At 42.7% G+C, this 20,664-nt stretch overlaps 2 protein-coding genes across 5 annotated transcripts in view; one reads left to right on the forward strand and one right to left on the reverse strand.

Annotated features, from left to right (window-relative positions):
* Positions 1-454, reverse strand: part of phkb (phosphorylase kinase, beta) — a 93,786-nt gene extending 93,332 nt beyond the window's left edge. For 2 of the 4 annotated variants that reach the window (XM_076736740.1, XM_076736818.1), the window contains exon 1: positions 363-454. In XM_076736740.1, coding sequence (XP_076592855.1) covers positions 363-410 — 48 coding nt within the window. In that variant the 5' untranslated portion in view covers positions 411-454. The remainder of the gene's footprint in view (positions 1-362) is intronic. The other 2 variants (XM_076736913.1, XM_076737004.1) reach the window with 2 other exon arrangements.
* Positions 455-781: 327 nt separating this feature from the next.
* Positions 782-20,664, forward strand: part of itfg1 (integrin alpha FG-GAP repeat containing 1) — a 139,963-nt gene continuing 120,080 nt past the window's right edge. Inside the window, exons 1-6 of the mRNA XM_076737129.1 lie at positions 782-1,180; positions 1,439-1,523; positions 1,700-1,833; positions 4,030-4,087; positions 4,376-4,447; positions 4,577-4,671. Of these exons, the coding sequence (XP_076593244.1) occupies positions 1,003-1,180; positions 1,439-1,523; positions 1,700-1,833; positions 4,030-4,087; positions 4,376-4,447; positions 4,577-4,671 (622 nt within the window). The 5' untranslated portion in view covers positions 782-1,002. The remainder of the gene's footprint in view (positions 1,181-1,438; positions 1,524-1,699; positions 1,834-4,029; positions 4,088-4,375; positions 4,448-4,576; positions 4,672-20,664) is intronic.

A 20,664-nucleotide genomic window follows, 5' to 3' on the forward strand; every position in this document is an offset into this window, starting at 1 on the left:
TGTAGAACTACCTTGAAAGTTTTATAATGGGAACATTTCCTGCGAGTACGAGGCTGCCAGCTTCCACGGGCCCTCTGTTCACACTTCATGCAGCGCCAACACTACAGTTAATCATGAGTGAGATGGAACAGCGAAAGGAGACCTGGTGAGACGCTCTTAAAATAGCCCCTGAGAGTTGCACATTTACACCTCTGACCTTTCATGCTTGTACCGTCACTGCAGTGGTCAAACAGAATGGGCAGATCAAGTCTAATTTAACTCGTGTTCAGTGGTGTAGCAAACAGTCTCACACAAGCGCCTGCACAACAGAAACAATCGGGCGTGTCAAACTGTACGATATCATGCAAAACAATAAGTCAGACCTGATCTTTTTGATCGGGCTTTGAATTCCAGGAGTTTCCAGCCGACATCTGCCAGGCTCGCCATGTTTACAGTGTCAAATTCACTGAAACTTAAAAAATATCCGGTGGTGTCCTTCAAAATAAAGTAGAGTTTTAAGGCTCCCAGTCAGCCATCGTTGTAAACACACACATTCAAAAGGTTGACGTGGCGTTTCACTAGACAGCTAACTACACGTTGAGCAAACATTCACGTCGAATCTTATTGAGAATCACGGTGTCACATTCGTATGATATGTTCACTTTGCTTACTTTCCAGTTTGACGAATCTTACGCTTTCATTCTGAAGGTAAACTTCCTTCACTTCCGATTTAGCTTTTGCTAACTATCTTCAACTTGATGCCGCTGTCAACTGTCAAACTACCCGGAAGCACGACACTGACGTAAATAAGGAAATACTAATGTCGCATAATTTACCCGTATTTTATTGATTTACCTCCATACCGGTTTCACATAATGAAATGCCAGAGAAGAGGTCCATATTAAGAAGTGATTTGTAATGTTATGCGCCATTTAATCACCAGAAGCTGCTATTTCATTCTGCCGTACAGCTCTATGCCGTATTGCAGTTGGTGTTGTTGTGAGGAGCTGCACTAGCAGAAGGATGTGGATATTCAAATTCAATATTCTGGCATTTTTGTTATTTTTTGTGGGCCAGTACAATACATTTGCTCTTCAGGATGTTACGACCGACCTTTTCGGTACCGAAAACTATGGGACGGTGGCGGCGTTTGGAGATTTTTACGCGGATAAACAGACAGACATCTTCATCATCAGAGAGCGTATGCTAACTCCTTTCTACTCCGTTAACAGCTACACACATTATGTATGATATATGAAAAATGTTTACTGCTAAGTTTTATTTTAGGGATCTGCCGGCAATGATGGATAAAATTGTATCTTGACCGAAATGCACCACAATAATTCCATAACGTTAAGGCTTCGCCTGTCCTGTATAAACATGACTCTGTGTTTTCAAATCAAACCATTTGTGGTGGAGTACAGATGTTAAATTCTGCTACGATGGCTTCTGTTTCCAGAGTCTGAAGTGGTGATATTCTTGGCTGACTCGAAAACACCTTACTTCAAACCCAAAGTTCACATCACTAAGGATACTTTTCCAAGGTATGTGTGGCTGTCAGTTTCAGTTCATCCCATTCACACACTCCATCGAACATGCATGTCCTCCTTTAGGCTTCAGGGTGGTCATGTTTGCTCTGCAGGGGGTAATAGCTACATCTAAAGAAAGTGGGAGCATCATGCCATTGACTCTTATTTTAACAGCTAATCTTTCTGTTCAGGGACACCAACATCACCAGTGTGGTTCCTGGAGACTATGATGGAGACTCTCAGATGGATGTCCTTCTTACTGCTCAGCTCTCCAACTCCAAGATGTCAACTGTTTTCATCTTTTGGGGCCACAACCAGACATTAGGTACAGTTCTAGCAGTGCATGGGCACTGATGGTGGGTGGAAGGATGAATATGATTTGGCCCCAGTATCAGAGAAATATGCATATTTTTCCATCTGTTTATTAATGGTATTTTTTTTATATTGTGACACACATTTTTGTCAAAATCACAAGTTTGCAATCTGGGACTGATCACCAGGAAATTGTGCTGTAAAACAAAGCTGAGAAGACATTTTTGACATATTGACTCACACAAACACAGGTGCAACAGATAATATCACCATTTGCTGCATTGCATTGCTGAAATTGCTGAAGGTCAAGGCAATGACAAGAGATCATTTCTGTTGTAAGAAGGTATATGAATCTGTTTCATTTAGGAAGGATAAAGACAGAACCACTTGTAAACTACAATATAGACAGACTTTTTACAGCTAAGAAAAGGAAATCTGGTGAAGCTCATTAAGCGAACATGTCTGTCAAATCCAAGAAGCCTGTCTTGTTGTCAAGTGTACTGTCAGTACAAGAGGAGCACCTTGTGCCTTTTGTTTGTACAACTCTGGCAGATTGGAACAAGTCTGACATCTTTGTTAACATCTATACAATGCCCACTTTCACTTCCTGTAAGCCTTTCCATAGAAGGCTTTGATATGTCACAATGAGGAAAACACAGGCATAAATAATCAGATTAAAAATGGCCAAATTCCATTTATTTGTTTCAGTTTCAGGGTGCTGATTCACTGTCATGGCTTATCGGGACGCTTGAATAGAACAGAGCCAGTTTTAGTGCTGTTTGTAAAAATCTGTTTTACGACCTTTGCAAGTCGGAATGTGTGCTGTGAAAAAGGCCTTTTATCATTCAGTCCAGGATGGTGAGCACTAACTAGACAACTGAATAATGCCTTTCCGTGCTTTAATATATATTAAATGCAGTGACGTGCGGTCAGGGGAGGTAGAGGCGGCTGTGCCTCACCTGTTAAAGTATAATTTAAAAAAACTCGCTGTGGTTTATAAATTCATTAAGAGGAGGAAATTCGGACTTAAGCTCATGACTGCTCTATAAATTTGTTTTCTGTATGATTTCAACATTTCTATGGTCAACATCGCTAAATTTATGCATTTCCTTTTCAAATACGTGGGAGAAGGGCGAGGTGAGGCAGCGATGAGCTGTGCCTCACTTCTGACGGCGCTGTGCCCACACACTGACTGACGCAGGCAGCTGGCGCGTGCCCATTGCTGTCTCTCTTTATATCGGCCATGAATGCGCAGTGAAAATGCTCCGAGTGAAGCAGAAAGTACTGTGCTGCACTGATAGGTGGCAGTGCTGAGCTCCATCTGTGCAATGCGCGTCACTGCCTGCTCTCCTACGCAGAGGGCGATAGTGAGTGTTCAATTTGATTCAATTTTTAATTAAAAAAAAGAGAAATCAGGCAGAAAAAAAAATAAATTCTAAAAAATCGAATTTGACCTTATATTAAATATTCTTTTGTTTTTCTTGCTATCGTATTGTTGAACAGTGTGGAATTGATTAAAGCATAATGAAAAGCTTTTAAAACAGCTAAATGTTTCAATTAAGGTCAAAATTGAAATATAAGCTTCTAATTTGGGTTCACATATTTTTACATCTCACTCCAGAGGAGTCAGTGCCTCACCAGTCACGAACCTCACCGCATGTCACTGATTAAATGATAGTATGTTACTATAGTGTGGTGGACAGTGATATATTGTTTGTTCCCAAAAGTAAGGCAGCAATGATTTCAGGACAATGGAATCACAGTGATGTCAGATCATGTGTGCTGCTCCTAGTAGATAAAAATACTTTTTTTCTTTGGATTGCACTTAATTACAGTTACAATCTCCAAGGAAATAACCATTATTTATTATGTTATGTTAACAGACAAAATGTGATTAAAACATATACAAAGACAAAAATACTACAAATAATAATAATCTGAAGTACTTGAGGAGAAACTTATCAGCTGGGGTTTTATGTAAAATTTGACATCAGATTTGTACCATTTGTACATGCTTCCATTGAAGAAAAAAAAAGCCTGTATTAATTATTTTTTGTGTACAAACTGAATATTAAATTGAACTTTCCTCAGAGCTGTTGTTACTTGAACCGAGTGAAATCTGTTTTGACCAGCGCTCTGACTTTCTGTGCTGTGTTTTTTGGACACCAAGCATTACTCAGGGACTGTTGCAACTCTTCATTTTCTGCAGATATGAGTGGGTGGCTCACGCTCAACAAGACCTTCACAGATCAGCCTCTTGTTATGGAGTAAGTATCAATCTGAATTATATTAACATAATCTCTACTTTGTTTTTTCCAATATTGTTCAAGTCAAGTCAGGTCCAAGTTCAGCCCACCACCACTGACTATGACCTCAGGAATGACCTGCACCACTCTGACAGCATCAGCAAACACTGAACATGATAAGAAAGTATATATGGCAGGGCCGCAGCATTAGCTGGTTTGTGTATGTGTTGATATGTACCTAATAAGCTGTTATCTCAGTCTAAGTTTTAATAAAATCATTTGATTTCAATGAAAAATATCTTCCCACAGTTTCAATGGTGACATGATCCCAGACATTTTTGGAGTCACCAACACCACTGAAGTCTGCTATCTCACACGCAGGTAATGTAATCGTTCTCATACTCTCAGAGTTTCCCATGTTTATTTCTGATGCTGTCAAACCTTGAATTACTTTCTAAAATGCAGAACTTTAAACCTCCTGCATTGCCTCGCTGTTTCTTTCCCCTTTAGGATTCCCGAGTGTCACATTGCGCTGAGTTCACCTGTCAAGATGCGCATCCCTCACTCTAATGCTTTCATTGACCTCAACAAGGACTTCACTGCTGGTGAGTCAGTCATGTTTAAGCAATTTCTAACCGTGAGAAAGAAGTTTGCATTTAATGCAAACTGCTTTGGGTCTTTCAGAGCACACAGCATGCTCTTCAGGAAAGCTCATCACACATCCACTCTTATCAAATCATTGCATTTTCAGCTATGTGTATTTTGGAACTGTCACAAAACCTAATTTTGAAATGACTTTTTAACTGCACATTTCATCAGCTATGTGCTCATGTCACCAGCTAATCCTATTGGTTTGTGTGGACAGAAAATGAGTAAATTGGAGCAGGTAAATAGGAGGATTAAACTGAAGGTCATGTGACCGAGAGATCAAGGTTTGATTCAAGAGCGAGGTGCTTTTTCTGTTCTGTTCTTCTGTCTCTTACTGTTGGACCGAAGTGGCATTTCTGCTCCCTGATGTATGAGAAACCATCACAAACAAACCAGAATTCCCGCTTTAGGTGTTTCCTCTCAATGCTTCAGGCTGACCCTCCTCTGATCTATGGACTCAAAAATTCATCATAGCAAGTCCAGTTCGTTGTTTAGCTGATGGACTGAAGTGATGGGCTCGAACTGTTCTAGTGTAAAGAGTTTTCTGTACTATGGCAGCAGGATGATGAAGTGACTGTAAAGGCCATTTTATACTATAATGGCTGGGCATGGTTTAAGACGAGAGCAAGCATCTTCCCTGCTGAAATGTACTTATTCAGGGCTCCAAGCCAACTGCAAATTATTGTCAGGCTAATACATTTTGCTTCATTGCGTGTTTCAGTACATGTATTTACTAACACTGAATGTGTAAAAGAACACAGTTTTAAAATCAAACATGCTCACCTCTCCTCAGACCAGCTCTGTGTGCCGTGCGCCTCACATTCCTGACTGCACGTTGTGCCATTGATTCACGACATCTGAGACCAAAATCGCCACCACCTTCTTGCATATTGTTGCTCATTCCTTCACTATGCGATGGCAGTGTTTCCCTACATGGATCAATACATGTATTAATGTGTAACAGAATGCTCATTGTAAAACAAGACACAATTGAGTTCTGAATCGAGAAGCTAAAATGGACCAAAGAACAGCCAATGCTGAAAAGGCAAATGCTTTGGAGTATCAGCACCTTGGGAGGCTGTTGGTGGCTCGGGGTGTAATTCTGCACATTTAATTGCGTGAGGCCCTCAAGGGATCGACATGCCTTTGGCGCAATTGGCATTTTTGTTCATGCATGTCTCCTCTGAAAAGCAATACACCAGAAAGTCTCAAGTGTAATCTGCAATGTAATACTGCCATTCAAATTGAGGCTACAACAATACAGCACCAGCTTTATACTGTAGTAGCCTATCGGTTCTGAACTTGAAATGTTCCCCAATCCAGACTCAGCAGTGCAATCATAGACATGCCTCAGTATTCACAGCCTAGTATGATAGTGAGGTTGACATACATGTACTGCATACCCCTTTGTCTGAAGCAGTTTGGAGAAAAGTGGGCCCACCAAATTACACTTTATCTGAATGCTCGGCATGCATCAAACATTGCTGAAGAGGAGCCTATGATTGAACCTAGCTCATACCAGTTGCATTGCTCTTTTCCACTATGGGAGCTCAGTGACTCTTAACTTGATGCTTCTCATAAGCTGAACATTTAAGAGCCTCTAAGGCTTTTGTTGAATACTCCTTGTGTTTTTCAAACTGGAGCATTTTGAATTGAATTTGATTTGATTTGATTGAAAAGGTGACTGCTTTGGATGCCAGGACAAACATAGTCATTTTTATGCACTTATGTTCACGTTTACATGTAATAGCTGTTCAATGTAAATGAATAGAATGGAGGAGGAGCAGGAGGAAGGTGGTGGATGGAATGGAGTAGAGAGTGAGCAACACTGGCACCAGACCAGCTCTCCAGAGGCAGCTGCATCCCTCAGGACAGGTCGTTTACTGGCCCCGCTCTCTGTCTTTCTCTGCTCTGTAACCCCAAACCGGCCCGCTGCTCCATCCTCTCCTGAAAGAGACGATGGGAGGATTCATTGTCTTGGAGAAAATAAAATATAGTGATACAGCAGTTGGTCGCTCTGAACCACTACTTTAGTGGCAAAAGTACGAGTAGAGTGCAGGTACGGTAGAGACTAAAGCATAACCCATAACATTGGCTCCACATTAAGGCCTAATGGCCTGCATCCTGTTTGTTTTATAATGTACGTCACTAAGTCATGACTTAACACTCCCTTCTTCTCCATCCTAATAAACGTATACATACATCAGCGTCTAGATCATCTTCATCTACAAAAACTGGGTATTTTCTGATGAAAATTGATAAGAACTGCAAACAATGAGCCTTAAATAGACTGTGTGCAGGAGAGGATTACTGCATGTCAGATGCTGCTTGGTCTCTGCTTCCACATTCTCTCCAGACCAATGCTGACCTCTGTTCTTGGAAGAAAAATCTCAGAGGATGCACAAATGGTGTAGTTGTAAACTTGAAATTCACAGGACACAGGCTTCGTGAAGTGTGTTGTTTCTCAGGAGGAAACTCCAGGAATCAGACAAGAGGCCACCAATTTTCAAGTTGACTAAGAGAGAGGGGAATAGCCATTTTCTTCACCAGTGAATGGAGAAATCACCTCGTTCTTGTTTTACAGCATCTCACTCCTGTCCCTCTGCCCACCAAGTGTAGCACTGTCACTTAGACTTATGGGAGGATTTTTTTTTTTTCCTCTGGAAACTAATCCTCGTGTTTAAGGTAATCACAGAGGATTTAGTCATGTCATACTCACTGCAGGTATCTTTTTGTGTCGTGTGGTTTTATTCCTAGGGCTGTCACAGTTCAGCCAGAGCAGATTTTAATTCATATTTAATCTGTTTAGGGATTACGAGAAAGTCAATAAACTTAATGAAATCCTGGTGGCAATATTTGGTGTTTTGGTCTTAGTACAGATTGGATTACGTTGGGGCATCATTGGTTTTTACTGCTTGATCAAGTATGCTGCAACTCATCAGTCAGTCACAGTGATGGCCTGCATGTCAGCCTGAGTTTCACTCTCTTTATAGGCTCTGCACAGACTATCTCTGCTGCAGGAAATCACCTCTCACTTCCATTCCCCTACCCATATGTACACACACTCACACAGACCCACAAGGACATGATCATAAACCCATCATAAAATCCTTGTGACTTCTTAAGTGTGTTGAGCTGAGTTCAGTTTTCTGTGCGGGAATGTGCTGCAGGAACAACAAAGTGTGACGAGGTCAACCACTGGTGTATCTGGTGGATGTTAGACTCTGTCTGTCTGTGGGGGCACGCAGATGGAGGGATGGAGAGACGAGGAAAGCAGGCAGGAAGTGATGGAGAAATACAGCTGAGTCAGAGAGGATAAGTGGTTGGATGAATGCTTTGAAAGAAAAGGATGGAAGGAAAGATAAAGGGCAGAGGAAGGGTAGGTGGAGGATGAGCAAGGCGGTGGCTGAGTCTGAGTCTGAGTCTTCGGCACACTGTCTGCTGTGACCACCTGCTCCTCTAAGCGTTACCGGCTGGAGCGTTGCAGCGTGGCTTAAGCAAGAAGAGAGAGAGTTTTAGGTACAATCTGGGTTTTGTGAGTTAGCCAGTGTAAGAGAGATTACAGCTGGAAGCCTTTCAACTGCCTTCGACGTTTGTATTGTTTTCTTGATATTAAGAAAGTGTTAGTCACAGATAATAAGGATTCTAATATTTTGATGACAGCCGAAATGTTGGTGCAGTGATAAAGATGTAATACTCAACCTTACCTCAAACTAAAGCTTCAAAATGAGCACATAGACTTCAGTCAATGTCTCAGTCTCAAGTACCGCCACAAAGGTTACACCCATTGCAGTGCTGTTTGTATTGTATTGCATTGGATGTAGCTGCTAGGGGTGGCGACTGTAATAAACTGGAAGGAAAGTCTTGTGTATATCACGATGTAACTGTTCACAGCCATCAGCAATGCTGTTAAGGATCCTTTTTCCGTCGCGTGTTAGCGTTTTTTAAACCCTCTGGAAACCCTCTCAGTTTCAAATCCTTCCACGTTTGTTTGACAAAAGTCATTTGAGGCACCTCTGGTCGCGTAATTTTATAGCTCATAGCGAGTCATATGCCTTAAAATTGTGTAATATTAATGAGAATAAAATGAGGGTATAAATGCACATTAATCTTAATTCATCTTAATTAAGACACACAGAGTTGAGTTACTGTGGGGACTAAGTGTGAAAGACTTGCAAATTGGGTAAAAAAAAGAGAAAATAAAAAAGTTTAAAAACTTATTTGAATTGCACAGAGGCCTCATAAAGGATGCAGCAGATACCGGTAGGGGAGAGTAAACTCCATTGTCCCAGAGGGGACATTTGTCTTGGGCACAGTGCTACAGTCCATTGCTTCACATTAAGAAACTGGTGGGGCACAAAGTTTGTGTGTAAAATTCAGGCTAATGTTTTTTGGTCCTTTTTCTAATGGGGAATTACAAGTCTGAGTGCTGACCATCTTAATGAGCGTGTATAGAATGACTGTACAGGAAAGAGCCTGATAGATATTCTAGATCTGCTCATCAACAGTCGATGGAGATAGCAAAACAGAATTAGACTAAGCAATCTTTATGATGGAAATAGCATTAAATGGCCACAGTCTTTAACGGGACACCTTGCTGCTCATCATTTTGAACAAGGTTTTCACGTTGGGACGCCCTAAGTGTCCCCTCTCTCACCTACCAGCACAGTTATGCAGTGAGGTGTTTTGTTAGTTTGGTCCAAGGAGGATGAGGCCATTTCAGGGCCGTGTCACGACTCCAATCTCCGTCTAGTGTCATAGCTGTAAACAGTCCCGTGGTAGTGTATTGGCTGACCTCACTACATCAGCACTGCCAGCAAAAAAAAAAAAGTGGAATTGTTTCCTGGCCGGTGTCAAGGCCTCATTTAGGCCGCTTATTGGACTCTCCAGCCAACCACACTGGCGCCGACATGCTGCATATGGCTCGTAATCTCTTTTGTTACTATCATCCTCCTCCAGCCAGTGTCTCTAACAGCAACGCATTCATAACAGCTTTGTGTTCATGCTCTTTTGTTTCCCGGTTATTTTCTCTCCATCCTCACACATTGAGGGATTTCAGGTCTCTTTAAGAAAGTTTTTTTTTTTTTTTTTTCCTTCAAACTTCAGTAATGTATACACAGTGTCAGGACACAAGAATGTGAGGGAAGGCAAGACAACAAGAGAGAGGAGTGGCTGATATGTAACAGAGAAGATACACAGATACACTGAGATTTTCTTCACTAAGATCAAACCATATCTGAAGTTGAATGTGCAGTAAATTGTTATCTTTGCACCACAAAAGCAAACGCAGGATGCTTTGGTCTGGCTTTGTGGATGCAGTTGTTCTGTTTAAGTTACGTCTCGCCACAGTGACAAACGGCGTTTGCGGGACAGCCGGGCAGTTCAGATTTTTGGAAAGCTAACATGAGCAGGTGCTTCAACAGCCCTTAAAGCTTCTGTAATCATCAGAGTTAAATGACCACAGGAGGTATCCTTATCGCTTAAATGGTATAGAGTGAGAGTATTCACCCGTATTAGATCCGTCTCCGGCACAAGATCATGGTAACCTGCAGGGGCCCTATCTCATCATGTCAATTCAGAAAGAGCACCACCAGGCAGGAAGCTATCAGGAGCACGCTAAGAACTTGTTTGAGGGGGAAAAGGTAGTAATTGCCAAGTAATTATCTATGCCATTTTGGGAAAAACACGCACAAAGACAGCAATACTGGCATAAGGATCCATTGCTAGGCAACGGGCCTGGTAATGCTCTGTGCAGCATCCAATTAAACTAGCACTGTGTTGGAGTGGCCTGCTGATTGTCTGACTAATAATGTGGCGGTGATGGGGGGAGGGAACAGATTTGCCACCTAACAAGAGTGGCAGAGAAGAAGAATTGATTATGCAGGGATTAAGTTAACATTTGGATGGTGGAGTGAGACATTTTAATAGCCGTTTTGGTCACCAGGACATTATCACAGAGAGACACATTCACCCAATGAGGAAGACTATTGCTGGAAATTTGAAGAGTAGTAATGACTATTCCTATCTCTCGTAATATTAATAATAGTAATAATGTTGCTTCCCTACTCTTCTCTTTCTCTGAAGGTAAATGGTGAGTTTACAACATATTTGTCTGTTCCATTTATTCAGTAATCCAAGGGGAGCTGTCATATACAAGCCTTCAGTCATCCGGGGTCAAATTGAATGATATGATATGCTGCTACAGCAAACAGGGCCATAAATAAAACCCCGTGAGACAGACAACCGGATTGACTGCCACAGAATATTCAGGGGTGTATGGACTGAGACTCTTGATTGAACAGCTTTATTACATACTTGTGCAGCTGTCTCTCCGAAGAAACAAAGACACGTCAATGATAGCGATTATGTTACGTGAATAACTGTATTGACCTGAAATGAAATATCGCAGAGAAAATCTCAGGTGACTAACTGTTGGCCTGTCTGATTTGTGGAAGTACTTTGGCCATGATGAACTGACAGTAATTAGCCAGGGTGTCCCCATCCACACAAATTTAGCCACTTGGGCGAGCGTTTGAAAAGCTCCATTTTCAGAAAAGCTGGCATAGTGTGGAAGGCCTAATTTTCAAAGAACAAAAAAAACTACTGTCTTTTCACACTTTCCTTCTCTAGCAAAACAGAGAGGAGCATATCCCAGTGCTAAACCCTTGGCGCCCACAGCCACATGTAGCCTACATCTTCATTAACACATCAGTTGCATTCGCTGCTGTTTCCTCACATTCTGATTTCCCCATTTTAGAGAGACTTGGAGTGAGCTCACAGGCATGTTAGCAGCGCCTGGTGCGATGAGCCAGCCCTTTGAGGTGTGTCGTTTGTAGCATCTCCGCCTCCAGGAAAGCTGGCGCAGCGTCAAATGGGCAAAAGAGACGCTGTGTTTATTTTGGTAAGCACAGGTGTTTTTGCAGATAAATGAATAATAGGACTAAATGAGGCAGAGCATTTTCTCTGTGATACACGCACAGCACTGTGACCATAGCCTGAGGTTACACTGTCTCCCCACGTTCTGTTCCAAAATAGGTTCTTGTCTGGAAGACAACTACATGGACATATACAAAGGGCAGCTCTAAATTTTGACTGAGGTATTTGTAAAAACAAATCATCTCTGATTTTTCAGTGTCAGCCAGTTCTACCAGTCACATGCTGTACAAGTTCAGAAACAATACAAAAAAACAAACCAACAAACTGATGTTAGCCATGCTAGTGGAGTGACTGTATGGTTTGTAATGTCAGTCTGTCTGTGCATCGTCCCCAGAGGATGAGTCCTACTGACTTCAGTGATCCTCTGGAACATCCTTTTGCGCCACCAGCAGTTTAAAAGGTTAATTTATCCAGTAAAATACCTCAGCATCTACTTGATGGATCGCTTCAAAACTTGGTACAGGCATTCATGGTTTCCAGAGGATGTATCCCAGTGCTTTGGCTTATGTCCGAAAGTCCGCAAAACTAATGCCGCTCCCATCAGCCTCATCTGTGCTTTGTGCTAATTAGAAAATTCTAGCATGCTAAAACATCGCAATATGGTGATCATGGTAAACATTATAGAGTACCTGCTATATAGCATGTTGCATGGCTTTTGTGAGCATGTTAGCATGCTGATATTTACTTCTGTGAACAAGTACAGCCTCACTGAGCCACTAGCATGGCAGAGCATGGCTTTCTTTTCACATCGCTACCGGAAACAGAGTGCAGTGTCTCACCGCTGAAATGGTGTTTCCCTGTGGTGCACTGAGGTTATTTCCTCAGTAACTGGTCTGGTATTTGGACTGTGGCTCACCTGCACCCAGTGGTGGAGGAGGTGTAGTAGAGGGTGCAGTGATGCCAATCCAGTTGTGCACTGCAATCTGCCAAGAAAGAGTGCATCTGGCGTGATCTGCTGCTCACTGCTGCTCACTGCAGCTGCTCAGTACACCTGCGTTCCATCATTTTTTGGTCACATTATTTGATGAAGACACACTGATATAAACCTATGTAAAATCGCACAGAAACAAAACTTACATTCCAGCTGTGGCTTCAGTGCCCGTGAGGCAAAATAAACAATTATACCTGATTCTTGAAGGTCTTTCTTTTACTGTCGTGACTGTCCTTACAACCTTCTGAAGGCAGAACGTATCTGGTCCATCTGTTGTCTTTAACTAGGGTGATGTTGTGCACTGTCAAGCCACAATGACGCACAGCATCCAGTCATATTTTGTGCAACAAGCACCAGCCGAATGTAACCACAGAAACCCCTGTGCTTGTGTGTGCATCAAGCATGTTGTTATTTTTAATTATCCTGCACTTTCTCTTGAAAATCAACAAACACGTTGGAAACAGATGCATCGGAAATAGTTCACACAGTCCCTCAGGACCATCCATGCCAGTCCTCCAACACACCGTGTAACTGGGGTAATGGCTGTGCCTGTTATCCTCTTTTTAATGAGTCTGGCCAAAGTACTGCCTAGGGCCTCACATTGTTGCAATACAGGTAGACTTTGGTGTGGTGTTATAGACTGTTCCCAGAAACAAAACGCAGTTATTTTAAAAATCCAAATTGATCGTGTGGATCAATACCAGTAGAAAAAGAAGTTTATGTTACAGCATTAAGTTTAAAGGGGCGGCTACCTCTTTCCCAGATGGAATAGTTCATAATGTAAAACTACAAAATCTAGCTGAAGTAAACTTTAAAGCTAATTCAAAAATTAAAAAAAAAATACAACATGCAAAAAAAAGGACAGCATTTGAAATTCACCTTTCATTTTATTTTTGGCACTGCAGTGGCATTGAACAGCAGGTCTTATTGTATAGAGTGTTCTGATGAGGAAATGGTGCACCATTAGACAGAAAACATGATGACCATCGGATCTTCAACATGTCCAACAACAATAAGTTTCCTCCAAGGAGAAGTCTTTGCAGGACTCCCAATCTGTCGTAGTGTAGTAGTAGTGAATGTGATTGGTCATGTCTGCCACAGCCTCAAACATGCCCACCTTCTATTTCTGATTATGTATTCCTACCGTAACCAAGTGCGCCCCAGTTGTGCCAATTGAGACTGGCGTGAAAAACAAACAAAAGTGTGTTTGGCACACCTCTTACGCAGGGAGGGCACACTTAACTGCAATCTGCGTCACACCGCAGGGCTCACAAAAATAGAGCCTCTTTTTATGGCTTTTTTTTGCCTTCACTAACTAATTGAGAGCAACGGAATAGCTGATGAGGGAAACAGTGTGGGATGATAAGTATGGAAGGTCCCTGGTTGGGTTTGAGCCAAGGATGCTGTGTTCACATGGTTTCTTGGTATGCACTTTAGACCTCCAGAACACCAGGACACGGTTGGCTTGATAAGCACACTCATCCCAGTCTGCAGTTTTTCAGGTTTATGCGGTGTCTGTACATTCTGGTGCAAAGCCAAGTCATTTTTTATAACAGTGTCTGTACAGTGTGTAATGTGCCCTCTGTAAATTGAAATTGCGCAAATAGACACACATACACATATCAGTGTATTCAGTGCTTATACCCTCCACTAACGCATGTCCTGTGTACACACATACATGCACACATGCACTCACACATTCACTTCTTTACAGTCCGTGCAGTGAGCTTCCCTATGCCTTTTACAGTAGTCCCGTGAGCAGTTTCTATTTACACACACGCACATGTGCAACATAAGGAAAGTGAGCAAAACAGGATGGAAAGTGTGTGTATGTGTGTGTGTGTGTGTGTGTGTGTGTGTGTGTGTGTGTGTGTGTGTGTGTGTGTGTGTGTGTATGAGAGGGTTTGGCCATAATCCTCCCTATAGCTACTGCACCTACGTTGTTCCCTGTAATGGTTTTAGGAGATTATTTCTTCTGGGAATAGCATTGCTCCATTCTGCGCTGGTATGTTTTGCCATGTTTGTGAATGAGCTGTTTTGATAGATCGGGGTGGAAGTCACACAGCGTGGAGTAGGGCTACATATTGGCTTAGAGACGGATTTATTCTGCAGAGCTTTTCACTTTGTTCCCGGCCTGGATTCTGCATTTTCTCGAGTGTGTGTGTGCGTGTGTGTGTGTGTGTGTGTGGTGGTTATGTGCGGGAGGGTGGTGGGTGTGTTATTGTGACTGTGTTCTCATCAGAACTAACACATGTTTATTGATGTTCCTGTGCGTGTTTGTGTGTTTATTAGTTGTTCATGTGTGCCTGTCGTTTGTGTGCGTGGTTGCGGCATTGAGAATGAATGTTCATATTAGTGTGGTTGCCATGACACTGACAGACAGCTTTCATTCTTTATTGAAAGTGTTTTGACAAAGTTAGCATGCCAGCCATGTTGTAGCCTCTGGGGAAAAAAATCTCTGAAAAGGAAAAGCATCTTTGAAAAGAATTTTTCAACCCTCTCAGTCTCTGTCAGACATTTTAACTGAGGGGGAAGAACTGACGTATTTCACTACATTAACAAGCAAAGTATATGTGATGGCGCAGCTTACCTTGGCTGTTCTCTCGCAGCTGACATGGTAGCAGTACAAATATATTTCTTTCTTCTGCTCCTTCTTTCGACATTATAGTAAATCGTCTTTGTGGGCTTTGGGCAAGTTTGAAAAAGCTCGTTTCACAGTCCGTTGGTTCCTTGCTAGCAGAGGGACAGGGCCACATATCAATGGAGGTGGCCTGCCTGAGAAGATTTGGCTCCAAACCCACACAGTCCCCTCTGACACCTAAAAGGGACACTCTGACATTGGCGTATGTATTTGACAAACACACTGAAAAGCATGCCCAGTCATGTGAAGGCACATTACAAAAATGAAATCAATACTAAACTTCAGCGATGCAGAGAAGACTGTAAATGCGTTCTTCTGACGTTGCCCTCGCTGCTGTCATGGCCTTTTTACCTGTCTTTAGGAAAAGTGTGACCCTCAGAGTTCTCATATCCTGTTAGATTTGAACTGCACCTGTTTAAGCACTGGTTGGCTTTGCTCTAGAATTGTTTTCATGGTTTCATTGATTACTTTTGGATTTTGCGTAGACTGGTGTCCAGTTTTTATCCTTCGAGAGCCTGAGATCGTCAGGCACCTCCACGCTATTTCTGGATCATTGTGAAAGGTTAAAGGTGAGCAGGCTTTTGCTGTCAGGGCTCCACAGCTTTTGGATGACCTTCCTGATGACCTCAGCCTCACAGCCTCAGTATGATGTTTAACTATCATCTTGAAATATAGTTTATGTAGAGGTCTGCACAGGGCAATCTAGCCTGCTGCTGGTATAGGAGCCCCACAGCAGATTTCAGCAGTGTGGATTCTTTACCTAAGGCTACAGGGGGCGTACTAGCTGTCATGCTGTGATGCAAGGTCATATGCTATAGTACCCCTGACCTATTGCCAGTCTTCTACAGTTTTACATTGTGCTCGAGCACCAGACACATTGAAAAAAAAGTTGCCGTTGTTCATGGTTGTGTTTTTTTTTTTTTTTTTTGTGGTTGAGTTTTACGGAAGCCTTTTCTCATTGCAGGAGCAGGTCAAAACTCATGCCAATGCCATCTTTGAGAAGAGTGTGTGTACTTGGCAGGATACGTGAATAACGTGTCACCTGTCGCCTTTTAAACAGGCCAAATGTCACATGAGGTGCATTTTTCTATGAGCTGTTGATCACTGAAAGTAGCTTTGCTTGATTGGGCAAAGAGACGGTTTTTGTCTAAATGTGACTGTATGTATTTTTTCGCTTCCCAGCACTGAAACAGGGACAAGATATCAATAGACTGGACTTGAAGGTCTGCATAGTTTCCAACTAACCTCATTGGCTTGCATCTCTCTACTCCCCCCTTGCTGAGACTGAGGATCCCCTCCCAATGTTGGAGGCGAAGTATCTGTTTCACTGGTGACAGCAGTGACATTTCCCTTAGAATGCCAAAGGCCCTCCCTGTGTCCAGCTGAGGCATGGATCAGTCCGGGGTTAAAGACAGAGGGAACAAAATGATGCAAACAGACCAATAGAGAGGGCATAACTGATGGGCTGCAGGATGGACAAATATACACAAGACACACAAAAACAAGAGAGTGCACGGGCACACGCTTTGTGCTTTCATCTTTCTCATTCTGCCTCATTACTGTCAGCCTCCATCACACACACACACACACACACACACACACACACACACACACACACACAAAGTGGACACTCACCCCCACCCCCCAACCTTCACAAACAGGGCAGTGAGATCAGTCAGCATGGCGGCCTTCCTTGAGCCCATCTCCCCAGCAACCCCTGAGGGGATGGAACACACAACTGTGTCTGCACGTGCGTGCGTGCGTGCGTGCTTATGTGTGTGTATGTGTGTCCCTTTGACAGCCAACGGGGGATAGGAGTCACAGCTTGTTTGCTGAGTAACAGGCTAACAAATAACCTGCTCAGGGGCATTAGAGACATGAAGAAAATAGAGGATCAGCTCTGCCTGTCTGTCTGCCTGTCTGTCTGCCTGTCTGTCTGTCTGTCTGCCTGTCTGCCTGTCTGTCTGTCTGTCTGTCTGTCTGTCTGTCTGTCTCTTTATAGCAGTGTCTCTCCACACCTCTTTTCTCTTTCCCCTCCTTTCAGTTGGTTCTTCCGAGCCTCTTCCCTTCTTTGCCTTCATTCTCTTCTGTTGCTCTCACATTCTGTTGCAAAATTTCACTTTCTGTTGCCCCACCAACATGAGCACAGATGCCCTAAAGTCTTGGAACATAGTGATGATGAGTATGGTGACAGTACTCATGTAAAAACACATACAGCGTATCAGACACTAATGCAGCAGCCGCGGTGCTGGCTGTCAGACCCACTCTGCACTGCAGTCTGGATAATCCACTGCTTCTTCTGCTGCAAGGCCTTTTACAGGTACAAGGAGGGGGGTGTAATGCTGCTGCTGTTGTTTGCCTCAGATAGCCCCTCTAGACTAAAGAAAGCAGGGACAGGGACTAGATATTGGAGTGTGAAGAAAGGCTGGGAGGAAGAACGCTTCAGGGAAAAGAAGTACCCAAGGAGTGAGAGGAAGTTTTAAGGTGAAACACGAGTTGTTTTCTGACATTGTCACAAGGCCCCCACATCAGTTTTTCATCCTCAATCTAAGTAATGAATATCATCATGAATATGTTGAGTGTTTTCAAAATGAATAGACATTGGGGGCTGCATGGTTAGTTTGTTCACCTATATATTATACTGTATGGTATCAGAGACATTGCTGATTGGATTTTCAAAACCTGTGGGAAACCAGGGGAGCAATTCAGCTCACAGCTGTGTTCTTGCAAATTACACAGAATGACACTGAACTACCAAACCAGTTAAAACAAGACAAATTTACAAAAGGCGTACTTGTTGCTGATTATCCCAGAGGGGTGAGATCATGTCTACTGGGTGCCTCTTGGACCACAATTCTGCTTTTGCCTGTCTTAAGGAGATGCTGAATCCTCAGAAATGCTCACTTGCAGTGTCGCTCAGCTGCCCTTACCTCTGTATGACACAGTGCTAGAAAGCAGGTGAAGGGAGGGACGACAGAGAAGCAGGGAAGAGAGACGGATTCAGTTATGAAAGGAGTCACGCAGTCATCCGATTCCAGTATATAGACTCGGGCACCATCCAGCTCAGTGGAATCAATAATCGTGGCTTTCTCCACTAGCGGTCATGTCCTCCTCTGACTGTCTTCACTCTTATGCTGCCGTGCAGCCACTCCAGAATCATCCCTGTATAAAGACTTTGGATATACAGTATGATATATATGTATACACTGTAAAGGCCTGAGTGACCTGGCTTTTCTTGTTAGTCAGTACCGAGGTCTAACCGAGCTCCGACAGCTCCATAAAAGCACAGCAGAGCTTTTAATAAGCTGCTAATTGGAAGCTTGCAAGCACAGGCTGGCAGAATAAAATGACTGCTCATTTTCATGGATGAGGCTCGCAGTCGCTACAATGCTGAAGGCAAAGGACACATGGAAAGAATAGTGTGGGTGGATTAGTACATTGTCGTGTGTGTGTGTGTGTGTGTGTGTATACATGTCTATACCGTAATGGCAGGCATGAAAGTAACAGGGAAGTGGTGTGAACAGAGTAATTAGCTACAACTCTGCACAGCAACTCTCTCTCTTCCCTTCACTCCCATCCTGGCTGTTCAGCTCTTTAAGCCAGTTTGGGTTTGAAGCATTATTGTTTTATAATAACTGTTTCTGAGACTAACAAGGATACTGTCTAGGGACACTAAAATAAGGTAAAAAAAAATCTGCCAATTTTAGTAACAATATCCATTTGAGGCATTGAAAGTGAAGATATGTATGTCACATTTGAAGCATATTGTTCATGCTTTTTACTGAGAAACTAAAACAATGCTTCTTGAAGGATTTCTGCTCTAGAAAGGCCTGTTTTTTCCTCTGCGGTGACAAACATTACTGATGTAAATGTCTGCCATTGGTCTATCTGGCAAGTTCCACTCTGTTTTGATGGCATGGCTGCCCTTTTGTTTACATTGGCTCACATTGTGCCTTTCGTGTGCTCAGCCATTTCATTTGAGTTACAGACCTGCGCCTGTTGTCAGTTCACCTGAATCATAACACCCTTGATGCACAGCAATGGTGCTACTGTCCTGGGCCACAGACTCTGGCAGATAAGGGGGTATGTGTGAGCAGAGAGAAACAGATAGAGGGAAGGTGATAGTGAGACAAGGCAAGGAGATAGTATAGGCCCCCGCCTGCTGCTGTCTGTTCTCCTCAATGTCAGAGTTCCCCCTCTCTGCCGAGACTTAGCACCCGCCTAGCATCACCCTATCTGTTTATACAGAGGCTAATAGGAAGCCTGGTCTTTATCCCCACACTGCGGCTCAACATAATGGAATAGAGAGACATAATGCTGCTCGAGTCAAACAGTCAGTGGAGGCCTTTAAATTGCTTCCAATCCCCTTAACAAATCTGATGGAGAGGCTATGAATAACTCAAGGACCGCTCATCTCCCCATACTCTTCTTCTCTTCTCTTCTCTTCTCTTCTCTTCTTTTCTCTTCTCTTCTCTTCTCTTCTCTTCTCTCCTCTTCTCTTCTCAACTTGTATTACCTCACTTCTTTAATCAGGAAGTGCCAGTCTGTATTTAAGGGAATGATCCATTGCAAGTCCAGCTTACATTCCAGTTTGAAACTGCCAAGCAAACATCAAAACCTTGCAGCAAAACAAAGTTTTATGATTAAATAAGTTTCAAAAATAAAGTCTCACCAGGAATTTTAATTTTCTCTCTGAATGGATACAGAGAACATTGAATTGACTCAAATCTAACAAGGTGAGCTGACTTGTTGAAATGTCTCGAAATGATTCTGATGGAGAGCATCCCTAAAGTTTCATCTCCTCTTTAATTCATTCACTCTCCTCTATTGTGCCACGTTATCTCCTAACAGTCCACTGAAATAGGCTGTGGGAAATGTCTAAAATGTTCATTTTGGATATTTTGTTTTACTCAGAAGCCTTCAGTACAAGGAAGAAAGAAAAAAGTTTATTTACTCCTGTGCAGCTGAAAAGATGTCTTCCTTAGGGTGCTAATAGAGTACAAGTCTTATTGAAGTTAAAATCTCACTGCACATCTGAAGCTTGGTGCGCCATCTATGTGTAAGTTCAAACGGAGCTTAGTTTGAGTGTAGAGCAGGACTTGATTTACTATAATTTAGTAAGAAGAGGTTGGACCCTACAGGTTAGTCGCAGCATGGAGTCCAGATCGAATTTAAGACATACCCCGAGCAGGTGGAAGTTGTTCCTAATCAGCTGTTGTCATATCGGAACAGCTGCATAAAGAGACCCATGATCAAGAAGGATGACGAAAAGTTGCTTTCATACATGGGGTGCATCGAGACCACAGAAGTGATTGATAAATGACCTGTGAATAGTTAATTAGGACAGATGGTTTGTATATGTTCACACATCAAAGTGTACATCACTTCTTTTTTTTTTTTTGAAACAAAACAGAAAACACTGTTTAAGGTCTCCTCCCTTCC

The sequence above is a fragment of the Chaetodon auriga genome, chromosome 1 (assembly GCF_051107435.1).
Source record: "Chaetodon auriga isolate fChaAug3 chromosome 1, fChaAug3.hap1, whole genome shotgun sequence".
NCBI classification, from domain to species: Eukaryota; Metazoa; Chordata; class Actinopteri; order Chaetodontiformes; family Chaetodontidae; genus Chaetodon; species Chaetodon auriga.